Source organism: Nipponia nippon, unplaced genomic scaffold, assembly GCF_047370975.1.
Source record: "Nipponia nippon isolate SJK-2023a ecotype South Korea unplaced genomic scaffold, ASM4737097v1 scaffold_2, whole genome shotgun sequence".
Taxonomy (NCBI): domain Eukaryota; kingdom Metazoa; phylum Chordata; class Aves; order Pelecaniformes; family Threskiornithidae; genus Nipponia; species Nipponia nippon.
Genome location: NW_028262336.1, coordinates 11,426,380 through 11,451,942, shown reverse-complemented (window position 1 = coordinate 11,451,942; position 25,563 = coordinate 11,426,380). Strand labels below are relative to the sequence as shown.

Genomic DNA, 25,563 nt, shown 5'->3' with positions numbered 1-25,563 from the left:
CCCTGGGCAGGGGCAGACTTTCCACGGGGCTTTTAACGACCGGAGGCGCCTCTGTTCCCCGCCCCGGGTTATTCACCAGCGCAACGTCAGGTGATTAACGGGAAAGGGAGGAGTAAACCGAAAGTGCCGCCGTCCGCGCCTCCCCCCGCCGCGGGGCCGCGGCCCCTCCCGCCCCCGGGTCGGGCAGGGGGGGCGAAGGGCGGTGGGTGTGTTTAAGCGCTGCGGGCGTGAGGCGATACCCCCCTGCAGGGAGCCGTGACCGCCGTCAAACCAGATGCGGCCACGGGGGAGCGGAGCGGGAGCCGCCCTGCCAGCGCTTCCCCTTTCGCTGGACTCGGCGCCTTCCCCCTCGCCGCTCCTGCCATGTTAGTCAGCCATTTTACTCAGCCGTTACGGCAACCACCGCCTTCGGCTCTGTGCATGCCGAGAAAAACAAGCGCCATGACCTGAGAGCTCAAGCGGTCACGGAAAATATACCCCGAAAATTACTTAAAACGCGAGCTTTGTTGAGGCTAGTCCCGCGGGCTGTCTCGGTCTCCCCGGGAGAGCGCAGGGAGCGGGGCCGGGTCCCGGCCCGTGGCGCCCAGCCTGCCCCGGCGGAGCCCCCCGCCCTGCCGGCACCGCCGGCCCGGCCTGAGGCGCCCAACGGCCGCGCGCGAGCAGCGCCCTCCGCCACCGCGCGGCGGCGGCGCGGGGCAGGGGCGCGCGTCACCACGCCCGCGCCAGCCAATCAGCGGCGGGAAGGCGCCCCCTCCTCCCCCGGGCGTCGCGTCGCGTCCCGCCCCGCCCCGCCCCCTGCGCGGCGCCGCCCGCCCGCCCGCTTGCTGCGGCGACCGGCTCCGGAGGCCGTCGGGGTGCCTGGCTGCGTTCCCCGCCGCCGCTCCGCCATGTGGCTGCTGGCCGCTTGGGTGCTGCTCAGCGCCGTGGGCGCCGGTGAGTTCTCTCTCCCTGCCGCGGCGGCCCCGGAAGAGGCGCCGGGGCTGGAGGGGGGTGAGGGCAGGGAGGCAGGGCCGCCTCCCCCGGTAGGCGCAGCCGTTGGGCGCGCGGGAAAGGGAGGGGCGGGTGTCGCCCTGGCGGCGGGCCGGGGGGGGAGGACGGGGACGAGAGGCGGCCGCTCCCGCCGGGCCAGCGGAGCGGAGCGGGGCGGCACACGCCCGCCCTGCCGCCGCGGTGGCGGCGTGTCGCTCTTCCGCTCGGCGTGGGGGCTCGCATCGCCCCTGCCTGCAGCTCCCGGCTGTCGCCGGCGACCGCCCAGCAGCCACGGTGGCAGCCGGCGTGTGCGGGGCTGCCGTCCGCTTAGCTGTAGCTCGCCATCCGTTGCGGGGCGGGGGGGTGTCCTCCAGCCTTACCGCCTCCCTCGTCCTCCCCGGACCCGGGGGTGGGTTGCTTCTTGCAGAAGCTGCGGGGGAGAGGAGGGACGCCGTGAGCAGCGCTGAGCTCCTCGTCTGCTTGTGCCGGGAAGCGTTAGGGAGGCTTGGCTTAGCGTGCTCTTGTCGAAATAACGATGATCAAACTGGTCGTCTGCTGTAGAGTTTCTCGGGTTGACGGCATTCCTTGATCTTAAAGTTTGGGCGTCCTTGGTGATACCACTGAGATCTCGCAATCTCACTTCTTATTTTTCTGTGCCTCAGGAAGAAACTCGGTGGGGGGAGGGAGAGTTAAAAAAATTGCAACACTTTCACTGAGGTGCAAATGCTAGATTGTTCTTCTTCACATCTAAACCTGCACGTTTAAAGCTAGTATCTAAATTCATGTCGGGGTTCCTGAGTTAGCAGTAGACTGGCTTAAATGCTGAGTGCCCTAGTCAGTGAGAAATGCAGGTGTCCATCAGGTGCAACCTGAAGCTTAGCCAATGTTGACATGATGTGCAGTATTCCCGAATTTGCACCGCATATATCCTTTGAAACAACCTTTCAGTGGCAGCTTCACGACTGCATATTCTTCTGAAGCTGCCCCCCCAAACTGCTTAGTATAAGGCTCTAAAATTGTCACCTTTATGTGCCACCTCTAAGCTGATAATCCATGAGAAAGTTGGAGGCTAGGAGCCCACCTAAGTAGTCCACTGCCTGCAGGATTTGGGAACTACTGACGAAGGGGTCTGATGGCTGTCTCGTACCGCAAGAATGTTGGAAGTTGATAATGAAATATCTGTAGTCAACATTCAGGTTCCCTTTAGTGAGGTAGCAGCCATGCGACCCCTCCTACTAAAGCAGTCAGATCCTCAGAGGACAGAACCCGCAAATATTTGTCTGTGTGCTTTGGCTGGTGCCTGCCTGCAGCCTGCTCGTGATTTCCCCAGCGCTCTGCTGGTGGAGCAGCTCACATGAGTACTTCTTAATTGGCTTCAGGCAAAATATGCCAGCTCTCATAGACTACACAACAGCAAACCGGTGGAATCAGTAATTTACAGCTTCCTGCCATTCTGTGCTGATGCTAGTGAGAAATCCTGATCAATTTGTTTAAATTCCTTCAAGATGGTTGGTTTTTATTTGCTTTGGTAAATATTTGGAAGTATAATTGCTTCCTTTAGTTGAAAATCACCTTTTGCAGTGATGGAACCAGCGGAGAATAAATTCTTCCTACGAAGTGTAAATGTGCTAGCTCTAAAGGAGGAAAAAAACAAAGGAAAACAAAAAAACCCAGCACCCCCACACTCAGAAACCTTTTATCGTGAGGTAGTGTCAAAATAAAACAGATGTGAAAATTATTTCAGGAAGAACCACTGAAGCACTACAGCTTTTATTTTTCATTAGTGCATAGTTTTGGGTTTGGGTACAGTTTCCATTTGTTCTGCTTTTGTTACTTTTATTTTTTGAGGTACAGTTTAAAAAGTGCAACACAGTGAGTAAACCAGAGGATAATTCTTCACTGTTAAGTGCTGTCATGCATAATGCATATTCAGTCAGTTTATTATAAGCTTTTGGTATTCAGTAGTAATCCAGTGACTTGTGTGAGAATATTAAATCAAGGCTTCAAGGATCACTGGTTTTTACATTTGATCCGAGACTGTTAGTTTGAAAAAATTGAGCTACTGCAAATAGTGACACAACTGTTATTGATTTTCCCCCCCCCCCCCTCTTTCCCCTTATCAAATTTAGTCATCAATATCACAATTCTGAGCTGGTTTAGACACGTGAAGACCAGTAGTTCCTCTGAAGTCACTGGAGCTACTCCAGTTTGTAAGTCTGTGTGCTTACAGTATTAGGGGTTGTGATCTTGTTTTAGAGTACATATCTTTTCCCATATTTGGTTTTATCAAGTGGATATAGTCAGGCATTTTGAATGATTAATACCACTGGGACTTTGGGGAGCCATAACTATTAGGACAGATATTAAATGAAGTTGTAATTTCACACAAACGAGGAAAAATATAGAAAATACAGGATTCAAAACCTTCATATTTTGCAGTCAAATTAGTTTAATTAACCTCTTTCTTCTGGTTCCTGGTGTAATTGAAATACTGATGTTATAATTTTTGGTATTCTCAATAGCTGATGAATGGGTCTTCATTTCAGATAAAATCTCAGCATAGGATTTACGTCTTTCTTGAAACAGTGGTCAGTCAGTACTATTTTAGAACTGTGGTGCAATGTGGGAGAGAAATGATAAAAACCAGCAGTGATAACATAATCCCGTGTGATGGTGATTTTTCATTACCTGCATTGAATGCTATTGTTAGTAGCATTAATCACAACGATTTATAATACAGGGCGTTGTTACAAATTCTCCATTTTCAATTCTATTGTGCATACACTCAAATACTAAGTATGTAATAGTCTTATTTAATATATCATATTGTGTGCGCACCTCCTCCATCGGAAAGGAAAGGAGAATTTGCAAGAAACGATCTAAACCTATGGGCATTTGGCTCCACCTTCAGAGATCAGAAGGAACAAATGACAAACCTTTGTTGACTAAGCTGCCTTGCCTGCCTTCTCTCAGAAGTGTAAAAGTAGATTTCCCCCCACCCCCCCCAACAAACTGTAAAGGAGGCTTGTGTGGAGCTGATGCCTGGACCTCCATTTTTAGACACCTGTGTGATCAGCAGAAAAATTTGAACATCAGTGGGACAACCTTTGGTTAATGTTATGTGTATGCTTTGCAGAAACCAGGTCTTAATGCAGTATTTCTGCGTATGGCATTTTAGGGGAAGTGTCCAGGTAAGTGTCAGCCCAAAGTTTTATTAAAGTTTTATTACTCTCTTTTTTTTTTTTTTTAATTTATGATAGGTTATGTTATCTGTACATTAAATGAATGTGAGAATGGCTAAGTGTGTGTAGAGGGGCTGTGGTAAAATCATAATAATGCTTTTTTTTCTTTCTTTTGTTACTCCTTTAAAGCATGGTTCTCTTTTTGTGGTTTCACAGGAGAGTTTGTTTTGTTTTCTCAAGTCACATGTTGTAATGTTTTTTTCTTTCTTCTATATTAAGAAATAGTTCTGAATGTGTCAATTTTCATTTTTCTTTATAGGTTCTGCCCAGTTGATATTTAATGTGACAGACGTTGTTGAAAGAACTGTCTGTAATAAAACTGTAATTCTACCTTGCCATGTGATTAATCTAAAGGAGAACAATTCAAATGTCATGTTTGTTACGTGGAAAAAACAAGGAAAAAGAATTTTTTCTTTTCATGGAGCAAGTCAAGAGTTTTTCAGAGATGAAACGGTTCCATCAGCTAAGTTAGTATCTCAGGCGGATTTACCCAAGGGCGATGCCTCTCTAATGCTTAACAGTGCAGAAGCAGATGTTGGAAATTACAGCTGTGAAGTAACAGAATCAAGCAGAGAAGGAGAAACAAGAGTTGAACTTAGAAACCGCTCAGGTGAGTTGCCTGCCATTGTTTTAGAACCTCTTGGGAGAGAAAACAAGCAAAAATCTTACAGGAAAGGGAAAAATAATGAATATGACAATGTATTACTTTAAATTAAAAGTATAAAAAATGTAGCCCCCGGGCCTTCTAACTTGAATGCTAATATGAGTTATTTCAGATTAAGTTATAGGGGAGTGCTTCTGTGGGAAAGATCTGAACACATTTTTTCATTCCATAATAATGTCTGAAGATCACTTGTCTGACATAGTAAAATCTAGGGTATATAGTTGGTGATTTTTTCAGCACCCTCATGTTATTGCATTACATACTGAAACATGTTCCTAATATCTTTGCAATGCTGAGATGTATACATCCATCACAGTGGCTGCAGAGATCTTTTCTTTGAAGAATTGCATCTTGCAATCTTTAGCTCTGCTGGAAAAAATTCCACGTAGAACTAACAGAAATTCTGTATGAGAGCTCTAAAACTTGATCTGAAGGTATGCAGTTTTCCAGTGAGGCTGGAAATGCTACTGCGAGATGGTAACTGGTTACAGTTGCCTAGCATTAAATGTCATCTTCAGAAGACGATGTTTAAAATAATGGTGACTAAGTGATGAACTTCTCGTTTAGTGAGCCATTTTACCATATCTTGTCAGGCGCAGCCCGTGTGCTCTAGCACCTCAGCTATTGAATAATGGGGTCAGCTGTACATGTGTGTGCAGTCTGTCTAGTACTCTGCAGAGGTGGCAGTTTCACTGAACATATGTGTGTATTATTTATCTGTTCTGCATGGGAGACGTGCTCCTTGCTTCTGGAGGGTTTCTCAGAAGCGCTGAATATTACATATGCTCAGCACATGGAGTCTTACCTGTGCACTGTAGAATTGTCCTAGAATGTTTTTGCTATTAGTTTTTGTATCTGTCATTAAAATATTTAGGAAATTCAAACAGATGTTACTTGTGTCCTGCTGCAAACATCTGTGTAATTCACAGTTGGGTCTAATTATTGAGTTAACCATATACGCTGCAAAACAAATGTGATCCTGAAATGGACTGAGAGGGGCACAGCCACTGAAAGAGCGAGGATGCTACAAAATCGTTCGGTTCTTAGAACACTGCAAAAACAGGGGAAGAGGTATAGGCAGTTTCCTTCCTTCTGTTGTAGCTTCTTACTTAACCTTTTTGGACTGTTTTTGCCATTCAGTCGTAAGCTCTAGAAGAGGAAACAAGGCTTGAGGATGTAGTAGAATCAAGTCCCATTTGAAAGTTTTATTGTTTTATTTTGACTTTCTCTGTGTTTAGAATTTTGAAAGTGGTATAAAGACTGCAAAGCAGGAAACTGATGTAATTTTTCTAATTTCGTTTTCTAGTTGTCAGTTGCGGCGAGGAAAGTACCCCAACACCAAAGGAAAAATGTGGTTGGTGAATTTATAGTTGCGAGGTCACATTAGGTTTGAGAGTATATGCTACAAAATGTAAAACTTAGTCTTATGTTTGAGGGTTTAGCTGAAGGTAAAACAGTCACTTGTTCTCTCTTTAAATTCTTCTGCATAATTTCTTGTTATTTCTTCCTCAGTGTTCTAGCGAGACTCTAGAGATAATAAGCTAATAGAGGAAAGTGTAGCAAGTGAGTTTTGAAAAGGGTTAGTGAATAATGGAAATCCTGTACCAGTCTTCATGCTGTCATTTCTGAGCAATGGATTCATGCTGCCTCTATTAATACGTTCCAATTGATGCTTTTACAAAGATAGGCTTATAAGAGCCAACCATTCTCCATCTCACTTTACAGAATTCCTGGATTCACATAGGAAGTGGATAGCAGAGTGAGCAAGACTTATATGCTAGTGCCCTTGTCTTGGGGCACACTCTCCTGATCAGTTGTCTTCACAAGAGAGTGACTGTAAAGTTTCCCCTTTTTCTTTTCTTTCCTTTTCCTCTCTTCCTCTTTTCCTCCCCTCGTTTTCTCTTTTCCCCTTTTCCTCCCCTCGTTTTGTCCTTTCCCCTTTTCTCCCCCCTCTCCCCCCCGTTTCCTTTTCCCCTGCTCTCCCCCCATGTCTGGAAGTCTCTCTTGTTAGTTTGGAACTGACTTCCTTATCTTGGCTCTTAGTACTTTTTGCCAGGAGTTTACTTTATTGCTATGAAGCACCAGAGTAAGGGAAATGTATTAGCAGGAAAATGTGTTCAGCTGTTTCTCTTAGTTGTATGTTGCATGTACCACCAGTATTGCAAGCATTTCCATACAATAAGCGCTTTGGGACTATGAGACTGGACCATACGTGGTTCCATGTTGCATGCTGAAGTCCTAGCAGATACCAGGCTTCATGGCTGCTTTTTTTCTATTTGTAATACCTGCTGGTGTCACCTGGAAATGCTGCAGAGGAAGCGAAGCTGCTTTTCAGTCTCTGCTTGCAGATACTTTCAATTCATTAATAATTCTCAGTTACATTGAACACCATAAATGGGATTTGCCTGTAAGTATTGGCTAATCTAGAGAATAGCAACTGTGCATTGAAGTTATTGTTCAATATTAGTTGCTTTTTTGAAAATGCAAATGAAGCAAAAAGCCTTCCTTTAAACAGTTAATTAAATTAGGCTTCTTTTGGCGATAAGGAAGTTGGCAGATATTCCTCCATTTCTCTGCCTTTAGTATATTTTGTGATTGCCTTGTATTTATGTTGTATTTTCTTCTGTGACCCCTTGCGGGGGGAGGGGAGGGGGAGGAGGGGAATTTGTGAATTGAAAACTGTCCTCAAGGTATTTACTTGGCATTGAAAGTTATGAGGTATTGCTACTTAATTCCATGTTTCTGGGGCTGCAGATACAGCTTTTAAATATGGAGAGTAAGTGCAAGGAGTATGCATCCAAATGAAGATTAGAAATTTCTTTGGAAGCAAGCGTGGAGGCAGAGGAACGGTAGCAAGTATAATGCAAGAAATGGAGACTTTGGACTCCACTGAGTGAGTCTAAATGGAATTATGAGCAGAGATGCAAGAATCAACTGCATTTTGTGGTTCAGTGGAGATGTTTTCAGAATTTTATGTTGGAAGGTGGCTTACATGGTCTTACAGCACAAGTGATTGAACAGCCGAAGGCGTCCAAGTTGCAGGGGAAAAAAAGCTAAATGGATGATGGTGGGAAGACCTAAAGGAAAATGTGTGATTTCTAAAATTAACAAAGCAGTATTTTGCTCTCACTTAGATTAGCTTCCATATTCCTTATCACACATCTGGATTTCTTCAGGAATTACAGCAGTTGGAGGTAGAATAGAATAGCTGGGGAAGCATCAAATTGTACTTTTATATCTTGCCCAGCTTCCCCGCTTAGCCTAAATACACCATTTTTCTGATCTACTGTGCTGTTTGTAGTTCTGCAAGCTAACTAGCTTGTACTGCCAGACAATAGCATAAACATATCCTCTGCTGCAGTGGAGGTTAAGACCTCCAGTTTGGAAAATGTTAGGGTAATAGAAATACTGAAAAAAATAGATTGTCATGCACAAGATCAAAGTGAAAAATACATAGGTAGAAGTCATAGCTTTCTTAGCCTGTTATAACTCTTAACGCTGTTACATACAGCAATGAGCAATCTAGAGCATAGCCTAAAAGGAGCAATAAATGTAAAGCTAATAACCTCAGTTTTTGTTTTCTTCCTACCATTTTTCTTTGTTTATTCTCTAGGATCATGGTTTATTCTGGTGGAAAGGGCTATCATCATTGCGTTGCTGTTCTTAGTTATTATTTTGTGTTCAGCTCAGTTAAGTGTGATTGGTAAGTATTGACTCTTTAATTCTTTGCAATTATTGATTTGTCCTAAAATCACTTGCTTGCATAAAGGCATCCATGCAAGATGAAAGATGGTGCTTACATCTAAAAGATGTCTGGTAGAATTGATCCAGATAATACAGAGAGGGGTGGTACGTCTGCTTTGTCACATAACATGGTGTTTGGTTTGCTCTGGAATCCTCTCCTGATCATCCACACTGTGTTACTTCCGTTCATTTTTGGGCTTTCTTTTGGCATGAGTCAGCTAACACAACAAGGGAGTTAACTCGTATACAGTTCTCAAGGTAGTTCCTAATAAACACTGTTACTTAGAGGCTTGGTCAAGAGCGCACCAAGCTACGCTCTTTTGTGCTACATAGTCTTCCATTTCCTTTTCAGTGAGCCTTGCACTCTTTCAGGACACGTAGCATGCGCTTTTGGCATCAGGCTACGAAAACACTAGTCTGGCATAGCATTTGCAGAGTTTGGGACCTTTGAACTGAAAACAAACATCACCTCATCAAAAAGATGTGTGCTTTGGGGCTTCAGCATGCCACGTGGTGCCCTGGTCATGCGGTGTGGACGCAGGCGCTGTGTTGAAGGGGATCTAGCCCTAAGCCGTGGGATCTGGGCCAGTCTGCTCTATTTGCTTGGAGGCCAGGTGTTGCTTCCTGGGGTTAAGATTTTTAGCAGCTGTATGTCTTTGTAGACAAAGGTATGACGTGCAGCCTAAAGGGTCTGTGCTTAGAGCTAGTCTGCCATGTGGTGATGTTTCTGATGCCAGTACTGTTGCAAATGATGTGAGCTTTTTTGCATGTGTGTAATTTTTGTGGGGTATAATTGATAATGTCTACTGTTATTGGTTAGGACAAGGAAGCTTTTCTTCATTGTTCGTTCACCATGACATGGAGTCATTAGAAACATGTTTCATTTTATGGTCATGAAATCAATATTAGAGAAAGATGGTGCGCTCTCCTTAATGTAAAATTGTTCATTAGTCTTTTAGCATTGGCTGAGTTATAATTTAACACTGACATCAATGATTTTGTTAAAATGTTTTCAGAGTTAATACGTTCACCAGTGTCCGACATCCTCAGATCTTCTTTATACACTGGTGTCCAACATGTGTGCAATGTAGAGTGTGCTTCATGTCCTAGTCTGTCAGACGGTTCCCTGTGGTGCAATTTGTTACATCAGTCTTTGAGGTTTTTTTCAGCCTTTTCGATTTGTAGACTTCTGAAAAATAAAAAAATTGAAAGATTTCTGCTGGAGTTGAGTCCATAAGAAATGGAAAGAAATTGCTGTCAGTGATTTATAGTAATCACATACATATTGAGCCATCTGTATATAATTTCCTTTATTACCTTTTGACAAACCTCTGAAAGTGGTATGTGACTCTTCAAAGGTTCATCCATGGTCAGAGGTTGACAACTAATACATATTAAAAATTATTTTATTTCCGTAGTGTTAGATTCCCGATTTTCATTATTGTTTATAATGGTTTAGGAGTCTCTGATTTGTTCTGGTATGTTCAGGAATTGTCATTCCCTCCATTCATTGCAACATTTTTAGCATTTTGATAGGAAAGTAATAATTGACCTGAAATAAGCATGGATATGTCCATGAAGAAGCACTGTCATTTTACAGGAGTAAGTTGAGCCTGCTTGGATTTTATTGCATCAGTGCACTTTATTGTGGATTCTGTGACCCCTCTGGGGAAAAGTAATCATGCTACCTCTAATTTAATAAATGTGGGTGTCCTGACTGTTTGGTTTTTTTGTTTTGTTTTTTGTTTTGTTTTTCCATTCTTTAATTTGCATTGGTTTAGTTAACCTGTGAATCCAGGAATGCTACAGTATACCTTTAAATAGTTTGTTAAACTGGGCTTGATTTTTCTGTGTAACACTTGGGAATATATGTTTTCTTGGGTTTGTGTTTTATGGGGGGGTTTGTTTTTTGGGTGGGTGGGTTGGTTGGTTTGGGGTGGGTTTTTTTTTGTTTTTCTGCTTGCAGGATTGGCTTTTAGGATTTAAGTATAGCATATCTGTTATTTATTTTTGCCTTTGTGTCTTGCTTTCCTTAATTAGCATATTTATAATATGAAAAAAATGTGAATTTCCAGTACAGATATGCAGGAAGATTTTACTATTACTACTATTCCAAATAAGTTTTTGGTTTAAATGACAGTAATACTTGGGAGTATGACTGGGGTCCTGTTGTGTTAGACAGTGTGACTATAGTGAAAGATAGAGTTTTAATTACAAGGGAGACTATTCTGTAACCCTTCCATAGATAAGACACTATTAAAGATTTTGTCATGTGTACCCTCTAGAATATTTACTGTATCCTCGTGATATTTTTTTTTTGTGCTAACGCTGTGCATGTAAGTGGGATGTTAATTCTGTATGTGCTCCTTGTTTTTCTTTTTGATGTTACTTACAGTATTTGTTTGTTCTCTGTTTGTGACTACCAATTTCAACATGTACCAAGATTGTTGGTATGTTAATTTTCAAGCTTGGAGCAAGAGCTGCCTTTTTTTGTGTCTTAGTTTTAGCGGCGTATAAGGCAGAAACAAACATGGCTTATTACGATGTTGTATTTGTACTGTTCCCTCTTTTCCAAAGACTACTAAAGTGCTGCTGCTTTGAAACCCTCCACTGGAATGAACCATTTCTGAGATGGCAGCTATTTAGCAGTGCAGTTTTACTGAAAATTAGTCTTGTCTATGGTGTCTGAACATGTAGGTCATCCCATGTCTACTCATCCTCAAAGCATTCTGGTGAGATGGGAACATCACCCAGTTCACTTGGGGATGGAGGTGGTACATCTGAGCTCACACAGTGTCACAGCGAAGAGAATTAAACCTGGAATTTCTAAATCCCTGTCTGACACTCACCTAAGTAACAAATTCACTGTAACATTATTTAAATGTCAGTAGTTCATCTACTTGAATTAACCTGTACCATGTCCCAAAGTGATTTTGGTAACATATCACCTGAATTGTATAGAAGGTGGAATTAAGAATTTGACTAAACCACCAGTGCCAGGTTTCATTTATCTGAGTAAGTCATATTAACCATAACAAACCACGAAAACAAATGAAATCTTGGTAATATTTATAGTTCTAATTTTTAGGTGTTTGTTTCTTTTAGGACAACAGTCATACATCTGTGTATTTTAGTGAGAGAATCTGTGTGTCTGATTGTTTTCCTCTCTGTCTCTCTTTGTTTTGTCTTTAAGCATTAAGATACGAAATTGAAACTCAGAAGAAAATGGGTGTTATTGTAGCAGGTATCGTCTTCACAGTTGCTGCTGTTGTAGGCACTGTTCTTTTTGTCCAAGGTAAGTGTATTAAAATTGCCTTCCTAGTTTAAGGGAATAAGAGCACAAATTAGTCTCTTCCATGCAGTAGTATGGAAATTAATACCACCTATTAATTGCAATCTACTAATTTTAGTGTTAAAAAAATAAATTACAGAATACAACAAAAACAATGTTGTGGTTGTCAGGCACTCAGATGATCATAGGGAGATACAGGCTCCAAATTTATTTCTATTTTCTGTCCTGCTACCTTGGGTGAATATTAGGGGCTAGGGAGTGACTTCTGGTGCTTCAGTGGGATTTTTTCTGAACCCTAAGAACTCGATGATTCTAATAATTTACTTCTGTTGCTTTGTGCTTTTTTCTGATCAAGGATTTCTGTTTTACTAATTTCCATACAAATGTTTGCAGATGGCTATACTGCACAGAATCAAGCTGGTCTTGGCCTAATTGTAGTCCCTGCTGTCATTTTGGTACCGCTTCAATACTTTATGTTTGGAATTGGTGAGTATTTATTTATTCACTAGCTCAAGAACATACAGGTAGAAAAACTGAGCTCCTTCCCCTCCCCCCCGCATAATCTACCTACTATTTTTGTTTTTATAAATAGGTGCTATGATAGCATGCTGGGTTCCTGACCTTCCTAGTATTCAAAATAAAATGTTTAACTTGTGTTTGTTTGGCTAAGTTCCTTCAGGGAAGAAGTATAAGTTACCTGCTTGAAAAATGAGATTTAGGGTAGGACATCTGAGTGATTCCTACTCTTTCTTCCTGGGTCTTGGGAGTGGGATGAATAACTAACTCAGAATGTACGTGTTTCATTTATTCTACTTACAGTTTATTTATAATTTTATTTATATATACATATATTTTTATATGTGTGTGTGTATACATACAAGAGCCCTGAGTGACTTGCAGTGACTCGCGAGTTTTGTCATCACACTGGCTGTCTGAGCTTGGAATTTAGGAGAATCTGATTTCTGCCTTCGTGTGAATGACCTACCTTTTGTATCTCTTTAGTTAATCTTTAAAAATTACAGTTCTGTTTCTCTTTCTGTCTTTCCCAGTTTTCGATAGTCTACCACAAGCAACACTTGCTCTGATAGGCTTGCAAATTCTTGGTTATATAATTGCTGTGGTTGGTTTTGCACTGTGTGTCTCAGGTAAGCAATTTATCTTCTGTAAAAGTGTCTTTTTACTTTTGTCTGTACCTGATGTTTGATTATTCATAACACTAAAATGCTGTGAAAACGGCTTTGCTACATTGAGCGTTAGCAAGTAACTTCTGTGAATGTACTTTAGGACTACCGTGTTAGTTTTATCTGGTGAAAGAATAGCCTAAAGGCAGTATTACATATATCAGCTTCATTAGTATGACTATATCCAGCATGACTGTGTTCTATGAGCAGTTGCTTTAAAAAAAAAAAAAACAGTTAATTGTTTTAATTTTGCAACAGTTGGTGCCCTACTGAGTCACCTAAAACCAGCACTGACCTTTATTACTGTCATTCTTACTGAGGCCTAGGGTATTTAAACTAGACTCGTATTTAAACTAGAGTCATAATAATTTTTTCATATTCAATGGATAAATCCGAAATTCCTTGTTAATCTCCACTTGTATGTGGCTGATAACAGAGTCGCTTGGAAATGAATACCATTGAAACAGCCTAAGAAGGCAAACGGAGAGACAGTAAACTTGGAAGTGTTCTTGGACTGTTTTAAGTCTGGTTGTTGCTGGCATTCTGTTTCAGCACTGAAAAACAGTCCTAGTTGTAAAGGAACACCAACTGAACACTGCACACAGCCATACCCCGTATTCCTGCCTCTAACCTTCCCTTTGTCCCCTGCCTGCCTTCTCCTCCACCCACCAGAAAACCACACAGCAGAGAAAAGAGTGAGTTCAGGACTAGGCATCCTTGGCAGCGTATTTAGTGGTAGAATACATACTCACATTCACTGGAAGCTCTTCATACCCTGATTTATTGTTTCTTAGAGACATTCTTCATTTTAATCGTTTACTTGGTTGGGGATTTAAGAAAAACTGTTTCTCCTTGAAGTGGTTTCTAAAGGGTTGTCTAATCAGGGTGAAATGATAGACCTTTCAGTGGAGTTGTGATTTGAGTTTTATGCTTATTGTTTAGTATTTACAGAAGTATTTGTAAGGGGCACCTGAGTATTGTCAAATGTAATAGTAAAATAAACTGATGGGAGATTTCTGGTAAAGCATTAATCCTCTACAGTAATACAAAATGGAGGATGTTTTTATTATGCTCTGAAATGGAAAGTCTCCCTAGTTTTTCAGGGTGACCTTTTCACAGGTCAGATAAGGTAGGTGTTACCTGTATCTCTGGAAGTTTAGCTCAATGACCCTTAAGTGTCAGTAGAAATAGCTCATCCTAGGTTGAGCTCACAGGTGGTTGCAATGACTTCAAGATCCTGGAAACAAGGATCAGAGAACAAGCAGTTTCTGTAGTGAACTATGGTTAGGTTGTAATAGCCTGTTCCTGCTCTGTGATATCCCTGTAAACATGGAGCACTCCTCTGTGGTGGATTTGCCTCAGAACTACCTTCATATTCTGCTCCCTTCTTCCTCTTTTAACTCTATTTTATTCTGTAATCTAATGTAATTATAGTTCAAAACAATTGGGGTTGAAGATGTAAGTTTAAATTGAAAATACAATTAATGAAAGAATGTTGTCAGTTGCAGTGAATGACAGTAGAATAGCTAAACTGTAGCAGAATAGTACAGCCAAGCAGGATAAATCAGTAAATGCCTCTGTATCATTAAAGAATGTATACAGAAAAAGAAAGATGCAGGAACCTTTGAAAGGGAAATTAATCACATCTGTTTTTATCAGGCTTATTTATTTTAGTATTCAGTTATATCTGAAAAGAAAAGTTTGTGCTTTTACCTGTGTCCGATTAAAACAGTTTCTTGTATTGTGTTTTTAACAGCCTGTCCTCCATTACATGGGTCCATTGTGATTGCTGGCTTAGCTATTACGGCTATTACAAATTTGCTTAGTCTGGCTTACGTGTTTATTATGGGTAAGTAGCACCTAATATTCTGCATTTTTTTTTTTAGCACTTAAATATTCAGAAGTGCAATTTTCTCTATTGTACTTTTCAGAGGTAGACATAGCTTATTCGAATGTAAGGTGTGATTTCACAATTACATAGTTTAAAAAAATTACTGAAAAATTGTCTGTATATATTGGCTTTGTTTCATAGAAACTGTTGGGGAATCTTGGATAAAGCAATTTACAGTTTATCATGATAAACTGTCTTGAGATCAACACAGCCAGGTTTCTTAAGTAAGAGTGTTTCAACTGTAGGAGAGATGTTGCTGTTTAAGCTCTCCATTTACACAGTTGGCTAGCTGAAGCTTAGAACGAAGAGAGCAAAAGGAGTTCAGGGATTCCATAGAGTGGGTTATGGGATGGTGCAGACAAAAGCTTATCAGAATATGAATTTAAAGAAGCAAAATCTGCCTAGTGATTTCTACTGATTAGAGCTAGGTTAAAATAAGAGTGATTTGAGTGCCCACCTTTCATTCTAGTGAATCCTGCTTTTTCTTATACTTAATTTTAAAAGCCAGGAGCAAAAAATAGCAATACTTTATTTCAGGAACTGGTCTGTGCACCAGATCTCAAAAAGATGAGAGATTTAAAGGTATAAAAGCCAGCGAGGCCTGCTGAACAAGCAAAAACCACAGCAATGCTGTGTGATTGGAATATGGTGCAGACGTCTCTAAGCTGGCACACCACAGCATGACATTATGTGGACTTTACAGCTTGGGCCTGAGAGCAGAGTCACTTTATTTGTTTCAAGCTGTGCATGAGAGCTCTTCAAGGAGCTTGTTGGTTTGGATGCAGAGCCATGCAATTGAGGATATACTGCTTCCAGACTCAAGCTGATGTGTATACAGTCAGCGCAGTCCCTAGTCAGCACTCAGCAATGCAGTCTTCCATGTTTAGTATGTGCACACCATGTGTGGGCGCGACCAGAAATGATAGACCCTGAGACAGGGAGGATTTCCATTAACGAGGAAATTAAGGCAGAGTGCATAATATTTGATATCTGAGAGAGATGAAGATGAGCCAAAAATGCAACAGAGGTGAAGCAAGCCTTTTAACACCAGTAAAAGTAATTTTTATTGACTTTGGGCTACTTGTATGTATGACTTTGATGCTGTGTGCTAATGGTCTGCATAAATATTGCATTTGTAGTTTGATTATGCTGGCTGAAGAAGTCAAATGTGACTGTTGGGGTAGATTCCAGCACACGAAAATAAGCACAAAGAATAGTGTGTAGCATAATTCATTTTTAGAGCTGAATCCGTGAGTGAGACAATTCACAGACTGTATGTCATAAGATTGTTCAGTTCCTAAACAGAGGAGTGCTTATAGGTTTTAATTATTTGGAGATCATCATATTAAGTAGTTTTGGATAGGGGAAGCTTCAATTTTGTGCGTTGCTACTCTGTTCCAAGTTTTGTCAGCAGATATTTTTATTCAGTTGATCATGACATTTATTCATCTGCCTGGTCACTTTTTTGTCATTATTTTAGGTTCCCGAATGAAAGATCATCCTCGTCCAGGGGTAAGCTTAAAATTAATAAATTTGGGGTGACTAGATGGCTCAGGGGATTGTAGTGAGATACTGAACCTTTCTTCACTAGTTCGAATTCAGACCAGGTTGGTAGCAAGCAAAAGTTCTGGCTGTGTAACAGATGTCTAATGTTGAGTGAGTTGGTGGTCTTCATTGTCCCTATTGAGTGTGTCTATAGTACTGTAACTGCCACCCCTACCTAGCAGCTACTCTGACTGTTGCGCCCAAATGGAGTTTCAGGGCCTGTCACAAAAAGGTGGTGGATGTGAAGGGAAGTCTGGTGTTCTTCTACAATGCACTCTTTCACATGAATTTATAAAGTCCTTTTGCTTACCTTAATGAAAGTGCTTTTTCATTAAGGTGAGTGCAGAATACCATTGAATTTTTTCATCTAGGTGGCTTATAACAAAGACTTCGGGTTTTTTCCCATATGTTCTTTTACACCAGAACCCTTTAATATTCTCTTGAATTCCCAGCTATACGAATGCTATAGCCTTGATCTTTTTTTCTTTTCTTATTTTCCTGTGATGCCCCCTAATTTGGTGAGACCATCTGAAAGCATAGTATCTGTCTTTAGGTCACACAGAACAAGTGGAAAAGCACTTTGTTTTTTTAAAGAAGGTTTTTCAGTTAGGTGGGGTTTTTGTTTGAATTCTAGAGTAATCATTCCTAAAACAGTAATTTTCATAGACTTATGCAGTGCTTTCTAGGGATCCATGAATGTGAACTGCATGATTTCTGGAGTTTTGTAGATGCAAGTGAAGAGGCACAACTGTAAAATACCAGTAAAATTCCCTTGTAGCAGGGGAACATGGCAAATGCTAAGTCATCCCATTTCGTGGCTGGCAGCCATCATTTGAGACACATTTCCAGGTCTCCTTTTCAGTCTACAGCCTGAGATTGTTGAAGAAAGATGGTTTCTAACAGTGGGACAGGAGAGCTGACCGCAGTTAGGACAACAGATTTTTTTTAATTTTTTTTTTTCCCCTTTGCTTTTTCTCATCCATTTTCATTTTAAGGAATAGTATTTCAGAGGATTGGTCTGTTACTTATGGAAGGAATATAAGTGCACGGAGTTTAAAAAAAAAAAAAAGGAAAAAAGAAAAAGGAGGTTCACAAAATTCATTATGTTATAAAAATGAGCTGAGAAGTGTATTACAGATACGCTTCTTTCAAAACACAATCTTGCCTTTATCTAACATGCTCATGTTTACTTGTAGAATGGATGCAAACAGGACAAGAGGAGATTTTTTTTTTTTAACTTAGTTTTTGGTTGTAAATAAGCTTTGAAATAGAAACCAACACACTACATAACATCCTTTGTGGAACTCCATTCTCTTTATAAGCTGCTCACTTCACAAGGTGGTTTTACACTGAAGCAAGGATCTGACAAATAAAGAAATAGCCACAATTATGTAGTAGTGAACATCATGTTACTTTCTGAATTGGAGACAGGAATGAAATCAAAAGAAATTTTTAAAACTTAGACGTCACTGAAAATCTCAGCCACTAAAAATACAGATTTTGCAGCTGCAGTTAGTGCAGAGTCAGATACAAAGGAATTCAGGTGACAATAATTTGTGCCCATGAACTTACGGAAGTTACGGAAAGACCTAGTGGAAAATCAAGTGTGTTAATATGTTGCTCGTTTCCATCAAGGGCTGTTCAGCAGATATTGCTGTACTTTGAGGCAATATATAGGTGTGAAATAATTTTGAAAATACACTTTGATTCTGTGTCATCTAAAGACTATGGAAAACTTAATGTCGGTGAAGTGCTTAATTTTGCCACTGGGGCACACTTATAAAATGATGCATGATATTTTCTTGAATCTGAGGGGGAAAAGGTGCAAATTTTGAAATCTGCCATCTTAACCAACTACTGATTTTTTTTTTTAACATTTCTGTAGATTGCGTGTGTTGTTTCTGATGATTGTCTACCAGAGTAAATGCACAACTGTGGTGTATTTCCTTTTGAGGAGATTACACCTGATTGCTTGGCTACTTTTTTTTTTTTTTTTTTAAGTCATGCTGCTTTATTACTAACCATTGATCAAATCACAGAAATAATCAGGTTTTAGAGCTTAAAAGTAGTATCTGCATGCCTTTTACTGCCACCTAGAGGTATTTCATCTGAGGAAAAATTTACAGTGGCAAAAAAAGAATCTGGAGAATGCAGTTATTGACTGATAGAATTTTTTTCAGAACTCTAGTCATTAATTTTATTAATGTTCAGCTTTCTTCGTTTTTGTAGAATCACTACTTACTGTATATGTCAATTAGAGTAATTTAACTGTGGCGATCCAAAAGTAAACATGAAGGCTTTTTATACATATATATATTTTTAAATGTTTTGCAGAAAGCTGTAGAAGAACCACTAAATGGTAGGTGATATTCAAGGCTTATCTTCTAATTAAGTGATTAATTATGGAAAAAGGTCAAAAAATAGTGGTAGTTCACAATACAACAGCACTGAGATGGGAGATTGGTATATCAACTTACGTGGCTCTGAGTCAGTAAGAGTTTGATCTCTCGATGAAATTATGCCTGCAGAGAACAGACTCCTTGTTCTACGCTTCTGTGCTTCCTCGCCAGTGGCATTGTTTGACTGTTTTAGGACAAATCTAATATTTCAGGATGTTATATCCACCCTCTTCACTTTGCAAAAAGTCCAGCTTTTAAGAGGAAAAGAGGGACAGGTCTTGAAAGTTGATGTTAATTCTTTTTCATGAGCATTTACCATGGTGGAATACCTATGATTATAGCAAAATCTATCCTTGTCACTCTATTCTTTTGGTATTTCTTTGGGTTGGGGAAGCTCTGCCATGGTGTTGGGAAACTCTGATAGCGCTTAAGTTGGGGGAAATTTATGGTGAGAAAGGGATGACTCTGAAGTTTGGGGTTTTTTTTGCTATTCTGTTCACTAATTGGCATGCTGAGTAGTATAAAGTTCTAACCCGAATTTCAGAATTAATCTGAATGTTAACTATGAAGCATTTCTTGCTGTTTGGCTCCTTACTAATCCATTTGCTTGGCTTTTAAAGATGCAAAAGGAGTGATGTTAGAATGATGGTAAGTCCAAATATATCTCCAGATATTTATTTTAATTAACATGTATTTGGGGATTTTGATATTCAGAGTTACCCAGTGCTAATATGATGAAACTTGGAGGACAGGTTTCAGTGCAGGTGCTGTTCTTATTCAAATTATATTTAATTGAAAAGAAAGAATACATATTTTCTGTATCATGCATAGGGGAAGAATGTATATTTCTAAACAGTGAAGAGGATGCGTCAGAGGGAACTATTAAATAGTATGTTTCTGATCAAATGTGGAAGGTCAAATAGTTTGTATGCTTCCTTTATGCTGACATAGTATATAAGATGCATGGACTGTTTAATTGGTGGTGCGTCGTTGTATTTGGTTTTTGGGGTGGTTTTTTTGTTGTTGTTGTTGTTAATATAACTAAGCCTGCTCTACGTATTTAATTGGTGATTTCCTGTGGAAGTTCACAGGAAAGTGGTTTAAAAGGAGACTTCCTCTCCCCCTCCCCCCTTTTAGATGTTATTTACATTCTCTGGGTTTTGCTAGATTGTTTGTATTCCAGTCAGATTTCACTCAATTTATTTTTCAGGGTCAGATAGTAGTGTTTAAAAACGAACAGAACTGAAACACATCTTAATAAAATTTAAGACCTGCTTAAATACTTCAACTTATTTTTGACAAACCTGAGTTTTGAACTTTAAGATCTAAAGGTGCACTGTGGCTTCTGCCCATTGGTTATGCTTGATGTTTAAAGATCTACCAGATATTGTAAAGAAAGATGTATGCTGCAGTGTCCTGGCTGAACGTAACATTTCTTCCTATTTGAAATGTCCTCAATGCTGGGATTAGTCCTTTTGATTTTATAATGGCCTGTAAGATTGCAACACCAACTACCTGAAAATAGACTCCTCTTAATATATAATAAGCCATGAAATGAGAGAGACTGTATTAACCTGGCCCAGAATTCCCAGACTGGTACCTAAAGCGGGTAGCCAAGTTTGCAAAGATTCGTGGTTCCTGCAGCTCATATCCATCAGAAGAGTAACAGAGTTTGCCTGGCCAGATTGCTTGCTCACTGAAGAGCTTAAATTTTAGATTAGATACTCAGGTTTGAAAACAAAAAGAGTCTTTTATTGATTCTTTTCTATTCAGCAGCTGTACTTCCTTTTCATGGGAGTAGGATAAAAGAGCACTTGTTGATGCTATTGACACTTCTGTTTCTTCCTGGAAACTGAGCAAGCTTGTCATGAGGTATCACTACACCCTTAGCCTAGTACTCCTGCATCAAAATACAACATTTTGCTAGTCAGGATAAAGAGTGAGGTCACTCTAAATCTGTTAATTCACTTGGAATATTTTTATATCATGCCACTTCTGGAAGGCATGACTTGACAACGTGACAATAAATGAGTTACTAGTTAGCCCTAATTGGAAAAAGGTCCATCAGTTGATTTTAAAAACAGGCTTCCTTACAAATACCAGGTACTGCTAGGTTTATGTTACTTATGACTACTACCTGATTCATCCAAATATGTCATAGGATTACTTTCTACACCAATAGGGATAGAAGCACTTTTGCAGTACAAAGGACAGCTGCATTGGTATCTCCTAAATGCATTGATAAAATGCATACCAGTTAGTATAATCTCAAGTGGGAGAAGGGAAGGTAGGTCCTGCTTCAGAAGTGACTATTGCTTGTTCTTCACAGTAGTGGGTTGAGATCAGGAAACAAACAGATATTTGCCAGTCTATTGCATTCAAAACTGACCAGAAGGGAGATGACGATGGGATCAATGTGGTTACCGCATACCGCTGAAGAACAAGTTTAGAGTTCTGCTTGGAGATCCAGTTTTAAATAAGTTGACTGTTTCATCTTGGGTCTCATTTAGGGTTATAAAAACCTGCCTCCTCTTCTAGTGCTGAGGTAGAGCTTCCAAAAGCACAGAAATTACTAATTATTCATTTCATTTTGACTTTTAGGGTAGGGTTAGAATTCTGTCCGCTTTTTCTGCCTTGAAAGATGGCTTCTAAAAATAACAGAAGGGCTTACAGCTCGAAGGCAAGGGCTCTGACACGCAAGCTGGAGGCAGGAACCTTTTGAGCTGTACCTGCTTTCTACCTTAACCTTCCCTTGAAAGTTCACGCACACGTTGAAGGGATGAGTCAGGTGCTGAAGCACGCTAGCTTACAAAATGGCACGTGAAAGTAAACCAGCACTAGGAGTAAAGACAGGACAGGTCGGACAACTAAGGGTGGGAGCCGCTACAGCTTATTCCAGTTCGTGAGTCGGAGCTCCAAGACAGTGTCCACTTTTCTGTTGTGGAGAGGCTGAAATATCACTTGCTGTTAGTACCACTTTTTTGCATTATTTGAGTGCTAAGTGTGCTTTCAAAGTTTGAAATTAAAAGAAGTCATTTTTTTAAGCTGTAACTTGAGTAGGCAGCACAAAATGTTGCCAAACAATCTTTTTTTTTTTTTTTTTTTTTTTTTCCAATTCCCAGAACTGAAGAGCTCTGTGATATGTGAAAAGTACACCGCTGTTGATACACCGTGGCCTTGAAGATGCACTACTCAAAGAGAAGAAATTCAGGAAATTAGTTGTTTTGCATGTGTGGCAAAAGTGCTTTTGATATAAATGATGTAATTTTATAGTCACAGCAGTTGTAGCGAGAAATGTGTGTTTGCCCACATGTGATCTTAATTTTCTTTTGTTATGGTATATATGGGATAGTTGAGGGTGAGACTATAAAAAGCACTGTCCACTACAGGGTCTCCCTGCAGTAATCCTTAGTGGTATCACTTTCAGAAACTATCATTAATCACTGCTTTGATAATGGGCGTGCTCAGCCCAGAGATTGCAATACCATTTAGACTATTGTTTTCTTTATTTGTGTGCATGGGCAAGGTATGGTCATATGTCTGTGATACAAGCAGGAAGCAGAGATTGTGCAAATACATCTTTTCTGACATTCAGCAAAACTTTTATAAAAAAATAAATAAAATGCTTCTACACAAAGTTGCGCAAGTACAAAGTTCACTCCCAGCTCTCCTTAAGTTATTAACAGAGTTCTCCTACTTCCACGAAACAGTAGTATTCTTCTCTATGGATAGTAGTCATGTATGCTCTGGTGGCCGATATTTTAGTCCAGTGAGAGAGTTCTCCGTGCCTCTTCCGTATTCTTTGACGAGAAGCTGCTCAACTATTGGAGCCTAATTCAGCACTGGAATTACAGAGCACAGCAGCTAGTAATTTTCATGCTGAATGTGGTTCTTGTGTGTGTTCATGTTGTGCCGTGTGTGATACTGGAAGTAATTTCAGGCTTTCTTTGCTCAGTGAATTTGTAAAACTCATGGAGGCTTCATAAAAATAGGAGCTGTCCTATTCAGTGTATTTTTGACAGAGTGTAAGAATCTGCTTTCTTGAAGGGAAAAAGGAGCTATTTCATTTCTGACCCAAGTTTCAGATGCTGCCATTATGTTACAAATACGTAAAATAGAAAATAAGTAGGAGGAGCTGATGAGAAGTGAGGAGGCTCAGTTTCTGTATATACGTAAGTGGTACAGTTAAAAGTCAATTTTCTAGGACTTGCACATTCCATGAGATTTTACCACGTTTTACAACTGTTTTGAGAGTTGTTCCAATATAGTTGGCTGCTCTTGGACTTCATGTAGACTTTGTAGAAATTTTGACACTGTCTCCTGTTTGTACTAAGGTAATATATTCCAAAGGCACACATGGCTTTCTCCTTCTAACAATTTAAAGCTTTGTTTGGAAAACTGTTGCCAGACAGTAATGTAATAAAATCCATGGTTTTAAAGATTCTGAGTAATTCGGCACGGCTCAGAGCTGGATGTTATAAACTAAGGTTCATATCCGTGTTGTGGGCACATGTTGCAGAGATTCACGTCTCTGCGTGTTGAGCTCCAAGTCTTGATGCAGACACCTTGCAACAAGAATTCAACAAAATAAAAGTGTCTGATTTTACAATATTTAGTCTCATAAACAGTCCTCTTGCTAGGGCTGCAGGATTGAACCGCTTAAAGCCCTCACTAAAATCAGTGGAACTGGCCACAGAGAGGAGGGTTATTCATGTGATAAAACAGTTCAAGAAACACATATGGTTTACACTTACTTTCATACCTTCAAGTTTGTCAGTGGGAGTATTCATATAAGATTTGAGCTCCTGTATATGAATCTTTTGATACAGGTTTTTCCATAATCACAGCAACCTCTACCTAAAGACAGGAGGTGACTCTCCATTAACAATTCAGTGTAAGAATTTACCTGATTAGCTACCATGCAGAGCTCCCTGTTTACAACTAGGGATTCCCTCTGGCCAGTTGAAAGTTGAGCAGCTGAGGAATAAAAAACAAACCAGCTGGAATTCTGTTGCGGTATTCTGCCTTATAAAAACCATTATGTATAATAGCTTTATGTGGACTTCTGTAAAGCAAAGTGCAGTAGAGCCCGTTTGTGTCACTGTGGGATGAGGCCGAGCTGTTATGAGGCGTTGCTGAAAGATGAGGAGCTCAGTGGCCGCGTACAGGCTGCAGAATCAATTGCCCCAGAAATGGGAGAAGCCCCCGTTCCTGTTGCGTTAAGGGCTCTGCTCTGGATTTCTTGCGGGTACAAATTTAAAAGCAAGAGTTTAAAAAGTCATTGATATACTGAGCCCTTTCCCACCAGTTGTTTAAAACCAAAGTTGTTCATAACTGTATGCTTCCATTTGTGTGTGTACTTATGTGCGTATATATAAATATATAGACATTTTAAATATCTATAGATCTATAGTCTTTACCCAACAAAATGTTTTTATTTATGAAATATGAAACACTTTTGTAAATATTGTGCTAATATACTTAAAAAATAAAGTCCTTTTAAGTTGTTTTTGTGAGAGATTTTCTTGTTGCTGTCACATTGAACTTCTGTAACTGCCTCCATACATTCATAGTCATAGCTCTTCCTCTCCCTGCCTTTACACCCTCTCTCCCCCCCAGATTACTTACTGCACATACAAGAATGTTCTCAGTGTTACTTAGGCTGCTGCAGATGGTTTTGGTTGGGAGATTGTTGTGGGCTTATCCATGGCCACGCACTTTGAGGTGCTCCAGCATGACCTCGTGCACAGCCACTGATGCTTCAGGGCGTACCTGCTGCAGCGCGGACTTATCGGCAGCCACAGATGCTTTGAGGTGTACCGTCTCCAGCGCGGACTTATCCTTGGGCCGCGGTCCCTTCGGAGGTGCTGCTGCGGTGCAGACATAACCACGGCCACAGATGCTTCGAGAGGTACCTGCTCTGGCGTGGGCTTATCCACGGCCACAGGTGCTTCGGGGTGGGCTGCTCCCGCGTGGACTCGCCACAGGTCGCAGTCCCTTCCACTCGAGTTCACGCGGGAGTTCCAGCCTGCCCCGCGCAGAAACAGCGGCCATGCCTGGCCGTCTGCCAGCCCAGGCGCGCGGCCGTTGCTGTTATCAAACTGTTCCCAGGCGCAGCAGAGAAAGATGATAAGCAGCGCAGCAGCACAGCGAGCAGGGAAAGCAACAAGCAGCCACTAACGAGGACTGGACTCCAATATGCAGTGAGGCAAGCAAGCCCCGCAGCAAACACAGGAGCCTGCCAATTAATAGCTAAACAGCCATACCGGCTATAAATTCTATTTAGCACATTCCAGTCAAATCCGTTGTTATCTTGAACCCCTCGAGCCCCACGTTGGGTGCCAAAAAGGGCTGTCATGCTTTAACCCCAGCTGGCAATGGAGCACCGCCCAGCCGCTCGCTCCCCCCTGGTGGGATGGGGGAAGAATCAGAAGAGTGAAAGTGAGAAAACTCATGGGTTGAGATAAAGACAGTCTAATAGGGAAAGCAAAAGCCACGCACGCAAGCAAAGCAAAGCAAGGAATTCATTCACTCCTTCCCGTGGCAGGCAGGTGTTCAGCCACCTCCAGGAAAGCAGGGCTCTGTCACGCGTAGCGGTAGTGGTTACTTGGGAAGACAAACGCCATCGCTCCGAAC

The 25,563-nt window shown here is 40.9% G+C and overlaps 1 protein-coding gene across 7 annotated transcripts; it reads left to right on the top strand.

Annotated features, from left to right (window-relative positions):
- The first annotated feature begins 790 nt into the window (after positions 1-790).
- CD47 (CD47 molecule) lies at positions 791-24,436 on the top strand. 7 transcript variants are annotated; one of them, XM_087756418.1, is made up of 12 exons: positions 791-933; positions 4,471-4,821; positions 6,182-6,229; positions 8,489-8,578; positions 11,813-11,914; positions 12,305-12,397; positions 12,961-13,056; positions 14,849-14,941; positions 16,464-16,495; positions 18,863-18,887; positions 19,548-19,575; positions 22,050-24,436. In XM_087756418.1, exons 1-11 carry the CDS (start codon positions 888-890, stop codon positions 19,571-19,573), a joined length of 1,002 nt encoding a protein of 333 aa, XP_087612544.1. In that variant the 5' UTR covers positions 791-887; the 3' UTR covers positions 19,574-19,575; positions 22,050-24,436. The 7 variants fall into 7 exon arrangements, with proteins under 7 accessions (XP_087612544.1, XP_087612543.1, XP_087612546.1 ...); XM_087756423.1 differs by lacking the exon at positions 19,548-19,575 and adding an exon at positions 4,106-4,160 and having other exon boundaries at positions 834-933; XM_087756417.1 differs by lacking the exon at positions 19,548-19,575.
- The last annotated feature ends 1,127 nt before the right edge of the window (positions 24,437-25,563 follow it).